The 11,375-nt window shown below is 41.8% G+C and overlaps 1 protein-coding gene across 1 annotated transcript in view; it reads left to right on the top strand.

The window, feature by feature from the left end:
* Positions 1-2,765: 2,765 nt before the first annotated feature.
* PRKD3 (protein kinase D3) overlaps positions 2,766-11,375 on the top strand; it is a 36,460-nt gene continuing 27,850 nt past the window's right edge. The window contains exon 1 of the mRNA XM_010151367.1: positions 2,766-2,960. Coding sequence (XP_010149669.1) covers positions 2,841-2,960 — 120 coding nt within the window. The 5' untranslated portion in view covers positions 2,766-2,840. The remainder of the gene's footprint in view (positions 2,961-11,375) is intronic.

Raw genomic sequence — 11,375 nt, 5'->3', positions numbered from 1 at the left:
GAGCCGCCTGGAGCGGGGCGCGGGGTCCGTGCCGTGCCTCGCCGGGGACGGGAGGGCGGAGGTGCGTGCCAGGTGTTGGAGAAACGGCCCGAACTCTGGGCGCAGCCCCGAGAGGAGCGGGAGGGTCAGCGCTTCTAGCGGGCAGGGGAGCGGGCTGCCGAGGCGCACCTGGACTTCTTGCACAGGTGGCCCTTGTGCCGCGCTGCTTTTGGAGCTGTATCTAAATACAGGATCGTAGGGTTGACTATAAACTTCACTATGTGCTTATTTTATTTTGACAGCATCGGTTTATCCTGACTACGGAGTGAGCAGTTTCTATGGTTTTCCATTCTTGGAAAGACCCGTTCTTTCCTACCAAGTAGGAGAAATAATCTTCGTTAAAGGCGTGTATGCAAATACACTTGGTTTGGAAAGGCTTTGTAAATGCAAATCCATCACGCTTTTGGTGGATTTGATTGACGTCTGAATTAGGTAGCTGTAGGTGAGCTTTTGCAGTGTGTTTTCACTGTCTAAATTAAACTTGCTTAGTAGACCCATTAATTCTTTCACATCACATGGCTTTTCTGTTTTCTGTTATGTTGGTTAGGCATTCATGTTTTTTTAATTGAGATCCACCCCTAAGGCTTGGTATTTGCTGTCTCTGGTATCAGTGAGAAGTGAGGGAGAGAAGAGCAATATGTAGAGGAAGAAAAAGTCATCTTCAAGCAGAGTTGGAAGAGTTTCAACACATTGTGAAGCTGATTTCTTGAGAAAGGTGCTTAAATGTTACGTTTGCTGCCCTTCCTATTTAAGACCTGTCATGTTTAGCGCATTCTTTAAGTCAGAAGTTGTCTTTTCAGGAATCCTTGGTAAATGTCCAGCAACTCTTGAGTATTTGAAGACAACAGTTTGTAGGTCCCTGTGCTGAAAATCCCAAAGGTATCAATTTGTTCTCTCTTCTGGAGCCCCTGTTAGGAATTCTTATCACAGAACCAAGAGCCTATTTTCCTTCCAGTACTGCAATTCGTGCACTTCTGTTCTCTTTTCTGCTTTTCAGAATGCAATGCCAGTGGGGTTTTGAGTTATGACTGTGGTAGATACCAGGACTGTGTAATCCATTAAATGGACTGGTTTACCAGTCACCAGCCTTATTTCTAATAAGGACAGTTTATAGTGAGTGTGACGATATTAACAGTGGTGGTGTTTTTTCTGAAATTTCACTTCATTTAATCTTAGTAATACTTTTTCTGAGAGTTTTTTTGTACGTAAGGGGAGGAAAAAGTATGTGAACTTACTGATTTTGGTGTTCAGTGTGGGTCTATGCTCCTTTTAAAAACTGATAGCAATACATAGGATTGAACTGCTTTTGCATTCTGGATAGCTTTTTCTGTGGCAGAAGTTGCATGAGGAATCTAAAAATTATTGTTTTCCAGCATTTCATTGGCTTATTAAATGCTTGACATACCAACTGGGTAGCACGACACCTTGTAGTGAGTAGTTTGAGCCCGTGCTCGGGCAGTGATTGATGTTGTATGCCACGCTGCGCATGTCGTCCTACAGTTACCGTTTGTGCAAGATGTTCTTCATTTTTCTTGCGTGAAAGCATTGCAGTGATGTCCTGAGTACATGCTGCAGAGAGTCTTTTTGAGTTTTGACACTATTTTATTTTGACATTTCAGTGCATTTATTACATTTCCTTCCCTACCCACCCACTTCTCGGCGTACACCTACGAAGCAGAGATGTGGTCTACTCCTGACCTTTTTTGTCTTTTCTTCGCGCCGCCTCCACACTTCCCACCTCCCCATTAACTGTTATGTTACATAACATACTTGAGTACAAGAAATTTGTGATCCTGTTGCTTCAAAGTAGGGTGATTATGACATTTCTGTCCAATTTTATGCATTTCATGTGAAATAACAAATTTATCTTTTCCCCTACAGGCAGAATACATCGTTTCAAAATGCTGGAGATTATCTGGGTGAAGCTAGAGATTACGTTTAATGTGATTGTGTCTTCAGATGGTCTGCTTCTGCATTTCATGAGCTAAAACGTTTTATAAAAATGAAATCGGATACCTTCACTGCTGTCCAAGTTAACCTTGTTCTGTGAATTCAGCAAAGACTTTCTGAAGACTTTTTAGATTGGTCGCATATGTGGACTTCTGTTGTTGCTCAAGGATATACTTTTTTTTTTAATTCTAAAAGGCTATCTACATGAAGATGAGTCTGCATTTAAGATACGATCTGTGGAATTAGGTGAACGAGGATACTTTTAATGAGTTACCAACATTTATTTCCATCTGTGTTTCCAGGTGTTTTTTTTTTTTTTAAGTACCTAAAAATGAAGGACAAGTATAAAACAGCAGAGCTGATGTCTTTCTGTGAGGCCTTTATGTAAGCCTCAGTTGTCTGGACGTGGTGCTAAAGGACACAATCAGCTGATCAAAAGCAGATTGCCTAACGGCGGAAAGAGAACCTTTAATTTAAAGTAACTTACAGCTGAAATTATTTTACTCTTTGGCTTGCACAGAATGAAAGGGAAAATTAAGTTTTACTGGCCAGGGGTATTTTACTGAACTAAGAAAGGGAAAATTACATTATCCTTGTTTTCATTTCAAACCAAGAACTGACAGCGTATTTTTCTTCGAATTTGACTACTAGGGAGCTCTTGACAGAGTAAAGCAAGTCAGATGTCAGCAAACGACTCTTCTCCCCCATCCTTACAGAAGTTTTCCCCACCTACGTGTCATGCTGCTGCACCACAAACCCCAACTTTGTCTTCAAGTCCCCAGTCGGGGCTCTCCAGTCGACTCTCCAATGGCAGTTTCAGTACCCAAAGCCTCACCAACTCCCGGGGCTCCATGCATGGGGTCTCCTTCCTTCTGCAGATTGGTCTCACTCGAGAGACTGTCACCATTGAAGCTCAGGACCTGTCCCTCTCTGCTGTTAAAGACCTCGTGTGCTCGATAGTTTACCAGAAGGTATGGTATAAATCTACCATGTCCTGCTGATGGCAACAGTTGTTTTGTGGAAGGCTGCTAGTAATAACGTGTGACTGGAATATGCCAAGAAGTTTGGTACGGGGGCAGAGATCCACGTTAGATGTTTGCAGTTATGCACAAAGAGATTTTGCTATCTTATAAGACAGAGGCCTTTAATTTACAAGGAGTAAACCCTCCTGGTAATTTCTTGCTTGTGAAATCGAGTGAAAGAAGATAAAGTAGTATATTTTCTGGAAGAATTAGTTTTCACAGTATGGAGCACATGTTTTCTTTTCTTTCAGTGATTGACACGTATCTTAGGTTTTTACCAGTCTATGCTTACTACTGTTAAGGAGTACTATTGGAACAGTATGGCCAGCCTTAATGAAAGGACCAGTTGTGGCTACAGAAATGCACTGTGGACTTGCATGATACTCATTTTTCTTTTTGCTTCTAGTTAATTATTAAAAACCCCGTCAAACAGTTGATCCTGTCCAAGCTTTGTTATTCCATATAAGGAATACATGCATTACTCTCTTGTGAGTGGACAATTACCAGCATAATCTCTGTTAAGAGAGGGTTGACCAAGAAATAAAAATATCTTGGCGTACTTTTGAAATGTGTCTTGGTTAAGCTGTTACAAGTTTTGACTCCCTAGGAAGGAAATAACATTGGTCTTGCTGGTTTTGCATCCAAGCCTTATCTTTATTTCTGTTAGGTAGGTTAGATCCTACTGAGAAAACTGAAAAGTAGTTAACATTGTTTCATAAAATAATGAAGAAATAATTGCTCTTTTCCCTCAAGGCCGGGGGTGGATGAGATGGAGAGAGTTGAAGGTAGATTGTTTTGTAGGGAGTTGTTTTTTCCAGGTCTTTCATTGTTGTGATTGGTATTTATGGTCGATTAGTTTTATTTGATAGTTCTTTTTCACTTAACAGCTTGAAAGAAAGTAAATGCAAACATTATATGAACGCTCGTTTGCATATGCTTGTGTATCTTTTTCCCCCATCTCACAACTTACTGCATCTTCTATATTTTTACAAAATAGTTGGCAAGCAAGCTGATATTCTGGTAACAGTATGGACTACCAAAATATAGTTCAGCTGTTAGTTCCTTTGTGAGGAGGCAAGTTATTTGGGTCAACTGTTTTTTTTGTTTGTACCATGCATGTTAGGTGCACTTTTTCGCAGACCTTTTAGGGGCTGCTTTTTCTTTCTGTATCAACTGCTCTTTGCATCTGACTATTTCCTGCCTTCTATCTTAAAGCAAGATGAAAACAAATACATTCATGTTTATTTTTCTTTTTCCTCTCTGTTCTTTTGGCAGGCTCAGCTGAACGTTTAGCTCAAGTTCTTGTTATAGCTCAAGAAACTTCTTATATGCTGAGCCTAATCAATTGCAAAACTGATGAGGATTTCACGATCAGTTTTCCTCTTTTGCATGGCTTTGCTTCAGTTTATGCTGTCCTGCACCTGATGCTACCAGTAAATGACTGCTCAGTGAGAACATGTTTGCAGGCAGCAAACTGATGAGGAAGCAGCCTTATGTGTGGTGGATTCATCTTTCAAAAGTAGTTTTGCAGCCAGTGCACAATATGCTGCCTCCTCTCTCTGACAGCAATATGTCCTGTTGTGACTTTTATCCCTTACATCTGGTGACTGTTGCAAGTATATTAAATATTTTAGTAGTAATATATGGATAATTTTGTACTTATGTAAAATTTGTGAACTGTGTTGTTCTGTGTACTGTCATGCATATGGCTGACTGTTTTTTTCCAGTTGAAAGCTTTGAAGCATATGCCTTTGGGATTCAACAGTGTTAAAACTTCCCTTTCTTTTGCTATTTCACAGTCTGCTTAAGTTGTCTTTTCTTGACTGGTTTTTGGCTCTCAACTTCAGGGTGCTGTATGGTTTGTTCGTGTGGTAGTTCTGAGGTTAGCAGTATCTACAGGGCCTGTGGTGACAGGACAAGGGGTAACAGGTTTAAATTGAAAGTGGGGAGGTTTAGATTGGATATCAGGAAGAAATTCTTCCCGGAGAGGGTGGTGAGGCACTGGAACAGGTTGCCCAGAGAAGCTGTGGATGCCCCATCCCTGGAAGTGTTCAAGGCCAGGCTGGATGAGGCTTTGAGCAACCTGGTCTAGTGGAAGGTGTCCCTGCCCTTGGCAGGGGGGTTGGAACTAGAAGGTCTTTAAGGTCCCTTCCAACCCAAACCATTCTCTGACTCTAACTGTTGCACTTTTTTTAATTAAAAAGAAGAAATACCTTTTTTTAACTTGGAATCATTTATAGTTTTTCTTCTTATTTGAGTGGTATCTTTACTAGAATTAAAGGGAAGCTTCCTTGCTTATTTTTAATAGTTCTTCTAAATCACGTTTCAGGCTTGCATTTCTCTATGTATCTGGAACACAAGAAAAGGTCTATGTGTCCTTCCTCATTTGCATGGAAGGTTGAATTGCCTGCCTAGTTCTATTTGAGACCACAATTACAGTATCAAAAATGTTGATTGGGATGCACAGCAGATCTGTGGGGAGGCTGGATCTTAACCTTTGTAAAACTAATTACAGCACCCTCTGAAGTTTTCAGAAAAATAACTTATGCCTGACTTTTATTTCTTTTAGGGGAAATTAATCAACCAGGGGAAAACAATCCTGCAAAAGCCTGGATTGGAGAGCAGTTTAGTTAGGAAATAAGCATTCTGTTTACCTAATATGTTTTTGTCGCTCTTCTGTATTGCCAGCCTTACTGTGTTGTTGATGGTCAGCTGTGCTTCCTGCTTCAGACACTGCTGTTCGGTGTAGCTGCTCCAGGTTTTGCAGAAGGGTGATTAAAAGTAGCATCAGCAGAACTGAAACTGAAGAGGCATGTGTCTGCAGGGAGTGAGATGAGTAATGCAAATACTTGATGTGTCTTTTAGCTCTGTTAAAAACATCAGGAGAGGAGCAAAAACTTCAAGTTTGAAGTTAAATTTGGGAAGCACTGTGTTAGAGGTATTGTATACTGGAATGCTTAATGGAATAAATAGATTGAGACTACAAGGAAGAATCTTTTGAACCATCCCTATAATGTCTATCTTCTCTGTTCATTCCTTACCTAGGTGTCTGGTACTTCAGTATACAGCAATACAGTTCTCGGGGGGAGGGGGGGGTCTGAAGTGGAACCAAAGCATGAACAGATATGATGGCTGGAATAGAGGGGGTGTGTTTTATCATAACTTGTTTTTCTTAAACTTACCTATCTTCTATGATTCTGAAACTTGCCTTATCTAGCTTTTTCATCCACAAACCTCTTCTTCATCCTTTTCATCTTCAGTCATATTCAGCATCCTCCTTCTTTACCTACTTCTCCTCCAATGGCTTTGCTACATTTTGCTATGAAATAGGCCAATTGCCCTCCCACCTTAGGGTGTTTGCCTGAAACTCTTATGATCCTTTCTAACCGTTGCCTTCTCTTTGACTTGGGTACTGATACACCATTCACCCATGCGTACTGTCTGCTGCTTAGTCTTTCAAACTAGTTTCTCTTTTTCCACTTCACTGCACCCATCCAAATGGTCACCACTTAGTAAAGTCAAAGGGGTATTTCTCATGTCTTAACAAACCTCTCTCAGATTTTTCTTCCATATTTTCTTACATGGTCCTCTCCTATGTCTTAAATAAAAAAAAAGGCAAAAGAATAATGCCAACCCAAATTTACTTTGTCACTCTCTTCCTCTTCTTTCTCTGCCCTTATATGTTTCCAGTGTTTTCATGTTTGCTGCACTTGTTTCTTGTCTATTTATCTTTTTCTTACCGAACTTGCTCCAGCCTTGTATTTTTTGGTCTATCTTTTGTCTTTGGTCCACCTTCAAAAGTAATTTTTCCTTCCGTGGCTTGCCTGTTTCAGGTTTGTTCCTAAACCTTCCTCAACAACGTTTGCAATTCCACTATTGCTGAACTCTTCCATATTCAGTACACTTTTTAAAAATTTCTTCGAAGTAGTCTCAAAATTGTTTTGCTTGCATGTAGGCTTGAAACTCTTACTGCTTTCATCTTCACTTCTTTAACTCTTGTCTGCTTGGCATCTTTGCTAGCAATAATATTTTTGTCTTAATTTTTTGTCATCCGAACGTGATCACACTCTTAGCTGCAGGTGTAATGATGTGTCTCTCAACAGCAAATTCATGACTCTGTATAATCTCATTTCTACTTGGTTACTACCTTTGTCTGGGCTTCTTTGTTCTTTCATCTTATTTTTGGGCAATTTTTTCTGTGGTGGGCTTTTTTTGTCATCTTTCTTTCTGTGGGCAGAGTCCTTAAGGTGTCATTGTTTATCTTAAATGTGTTCTTTCCCAACAAAACTTTTGCTTTCTTACTAGTGTTAATTCCCTTGTTTGTTTTCTGCCACTTTTATGCTGTTTTGACTTGCCTGAATTCAGGCCTTAATATCTCAATAGCCACTCACACAGATATTAACATGTACACATGCGTATTTATTTCTTCAAGACTCTGAACTGTATAAGCTGTTGCGAACACAATCACTGGAAGCATAGTTGTGGTTAAAATGAGTTAAATTTTGCATATTACAGCTGCTTGTGAGCCTTTCTACTGTTCCTGTAGTTTCATACTTCAGTTGTTTTTATAAATGTTGTAGTTCTGGTACATTTTATTCCCTGGTCAGTAATTTGAATGATCTGAGTTGAATGTGATCCTATCTGTCTCTATACACTTTCTTTGATAGTCCTGTCTATTACTTTAATTAGACTAGGTGGGATTTCTTTTTTGGTAATTAGAATATGACTGAAATCCTTGGATTGTTTGGAAAGCTACCCAGTTTCCTTTGAAGATGAAGTAGACTGGGGGAAGGGAGATGAAAAGAGGTGTTCAAACATTATACTTCGATAATCAGGGGAAAAAAAGCCCGACATGAAGAACACACAAATATATCTGTAGAATTTTCTACAGATACAGATATTCTACAGAATATCAAGTGACAACTAACTGTATTCCTGTGTTAGTCATATACCTAAGAACCCAAGTTTTAGTGGGAATGAATTAAAGTAGTTTGGATAGCTAGTTCTTCTGTGAGGGCTGCTGAAATGGGGAAAAAAGTGTTTATTTTAAAATACTTTAAATTGTCATGTTGTGAAAAGAAGGAAACGTGGAATGAATGTGAGCTGTCTTCCAGAGGTTTGGACACTGTCACGGTAACGGGGAGCTATTGAACCAAATTGTGGCAGAGGTGGTGACTTGAAGCTCAATATGAGTTCTCATGTTTCTCAAGTGTTAACAGATGTTTTACTAATAAAATATTGAGAAGTAGAAGAATCGTATTACAAGGATCATATTACAATCCATGTTACAAATGGATCTCTACAACTCTTTCAGTAACAACTTCATTTGGTCTAATAAATAGGTAACAGTACTGCAACCATCCTTCTGGGGTTTTCTCCAAGTTAAGCTTGTAATAGTTCATGGTGCTTATTTTTGAATGGCTCGAAAATGAATGCAGATCATGTTTTATATTCGGCAGCTGTGCTCAAATCTTTTTTCCCCCTGTTGGTCTGCCTTCTTGATTTGTCATCTGCTTTCTTTGTATGAGCTAAATAAGGCAGCAGAGTAATGGAGAGTTGAGGCATGAGAAGCACACATGCCTGTGAGAAGCCGGGAGCTGGGCAGTACTGGGGGCATGGGGCTGGTATATGTGGGGCAGATGAGCGTTTCCAGCATGGTAATGGGTTTATGTGCTAGAAAACTTAGCCAAGCAGTAGTCCAAGTATGTCCATACTGAGGCATCTGGTGAGGGAAGGATCCCATGTAACAGGTTGGAAGCTAATTGTCTGTGTGATAATGTGATTTGGCACACGATTCTAAAGAGTGGGAGTGGATAGCTGGCTAGGGATGCAGGATAATAGGTTGGAATGATTTCAGTGAACGAAGAGATTTTCCAAGGTATTGGGTGTTTTGCACCATTAGACTTCGGAATTAACTTTCAGTGGTTTGAAGCATTTGTTTTGAGTTATGATGGGTCATGAGATATTGGACCTTGGAACAATATCCGCCTACGCTTTTCCCTAGTGTGAATTTTTGGCGACTGGTCCAGAACTTTGTAAAGTAAGTCCTGGAACTTGAAGTAAAAGGATTTTGCAGTTACTGCCAAGATAGAAAGAAGCCTCAGTTGTGTTTCACTCCAGCAATACTGTCCGTTGTATACTGAGTTGTTCTGGGTACAAAGAGTGGTGTAATGCACTGTCAATTAAAACTAGACACTGTAATACTTACAGTGTAAGCATTCTAGATAACACTGATTGTTTTTCTCAGTGTAACTGCAGTAATGCACTAGTAGCGTTACTTGTGCTAGTACCACCCAGTTACAAAGGATTGTGTACGTTCTTTATGTAAGTTGGTGGTATTGGTGTACCAGCGATTAATTCTGGCACAGTCTATTGCATACGTAGACTTTCCGCGAGTGATTTCCTGTAGTTAGATGCTCTCTTGGAACTGTTAATGCTGGGAGCAGTCTCCTTTTTGCTTTTAGGAAACACAGTAATACTGGGATTAGCAGTTTACATGTTTGGAGTCGCTGTGCAGATACTTCGGGCTTTTATGCAGGAAAGTAATGGCTGTATAATCCCCTAAGATAAAACAGGCTTAAAAAAATTCTGCTTTGAGTTTTGTTTTCAAGTTTACATTATGAGCTCTTAACACTTCAAAGGAACTGGATAGTGTTCCTCCTTAACAGCTTCGTGTAACTGAGCAAAAGGAAGGCTGTAAAAGCTGTACTTTGCTGCAGTACAAGAGGGAAAAATTTGATCGTGTACAACTTGAACATAGTTTAAGCTTTGCGTAAAAAATTTGTTAAAAGATACCACTTGAAATAAAAACCTTGTTAATCGATGAGGTTATTCTTGGCCAGCAGTCCGCACATGGCCTTCTGGCTAAGGTGCTCGCAAGGAATGCTGTATTCCCGAACGTGCTGGGGAGCGGAAGAGAGAGCAGGGCACTGCACGCCTGTGAGGAGCCAAGCTGCTTGCACGGCTCGCTCCACGGAAGCCCGGCCAAGTGCCGTAGACGTGGGCTCCGAGAGGCCACTTGCAGCTCATCAGGGCCACCGCGCAGAGGGCAGCCAGCTCTTTCGTTGCTGCAGGGCAGAGGAGAGTAACCTGGGCTGAAGCATGTGGAAAGGAGCTGTCAGAGAGGCAACTTTGTGTTGGGGGTCTGTTCCTTTATAACAGGGGATTAGTGGGGGGGTGTGTGTACATGGTGAGGGCAGGACTTGTTCATCAAACTGGATGTGTTGTTGGGAACGATTGAGTCCCACAGCCTCTTAGCAGAGGCAAGGCTGCTGCAGCCCCATGCTCCAGGTTCAACCGTGTATTCCCAGTATGAACAGACACTTGGATGCAGGTATGCAACACGTATGTACACACAGATCAACACAGGCAGACGCCCAGAGCACTCACATGAACGCAAACAGCAGCAGTGGTCTCATACTGTACCCTTCTCTGGTGGTTTGGGATGAAGGTCTATTGGTGGGAACGTACACACGAGAAAACAACCAACCAGGAAAAGAAAAGTGGATGTCTCTAACAGTGGGGCTCAGGCACTCTCTGCCCAGTAGCAGTCCCTGGATCTTGGTCTTTCCAGTTGCTGGCACCTGGATATTCAAGCTACTGGATCTGCAGCCCCGTTCCTTTTGTTGGCTCTTGATTTTGCTCACTCTGGTCTTTCCAGTTGCTGGCACCACAGACATGTGGGTCGTGTGACCTGACCTCTCCAGTTGCTGGCCCTCACCCTCCCCCATACACATGTGCTCAGAATGAGAACCCATCATCCAGGAAATGGCAGTGGAATTAATGGAGAGGGGGCAGATGGTGCTGATCAGGCACAGGGCATGGCCAGGCAGTTGTTGTTCTGACTAGCCCCTGCTTACAGTTTGCCACACTTTTATCTTATCTGACTTTTTTTTTTTTCTCCTTGTTTGTTCTTCTCTGAACCACCTGTTTACTTGCCTTTTTTTCCTTTCATAAACATCCCATAATAAGTCTTGTACAGTCCTAATTCCCCGGCATCTTAGAATGCGGTCTGTACCACAGGGAAGCAACCCCTCTCAGTCCAAAAGGTGCTCTAGTGTTGACTGACCTTGAGGGCTTTATGACTGGTAACTGGGGCTTAGGCTCTCCTGTGGCAGCCCTGGGAGGTGCCTGGACAGGGTATCCTTTCCTTGGAGTCCTTAATTTGGGTTCGCCACCTGCACTTGTGCCTCTGTGCTCCTCTGGCACGTGGAGATGGGCCTTTGGTGGGCTGGTGGCTGCTGCGATGGGTGCGGGAGGAGCCGGGCAGGGTGTTGGGTGGCTGTTCCACCTGCGCTACAGACAAGCACCTCACCTGACCGGCAGGATGGTTTCGGGAGGCCCGGGGGGGGGTCTCCACGCTGA

The sequence above is a fragment of the Eurypyga helias genome, unplaced genomic scaffold (genome assembly GCF_000690775.1).
Source record: "Eurypyga helias isolate BGI_N326 unplaced genomic scaffold, ASM69077v1 scaffold3880, whole genome shotgun sequence".
NCBI classification, from domain to species: domain Eukaryota; kingdom Metazoa; phylum Chordata; class Aves; order Eurypygiformes; family Eurypygidae; genus Eurypyga; species Eurypyga helias.
This window is presented reverse-complemented; position numbering and strand designations above follow the sequence as displayed.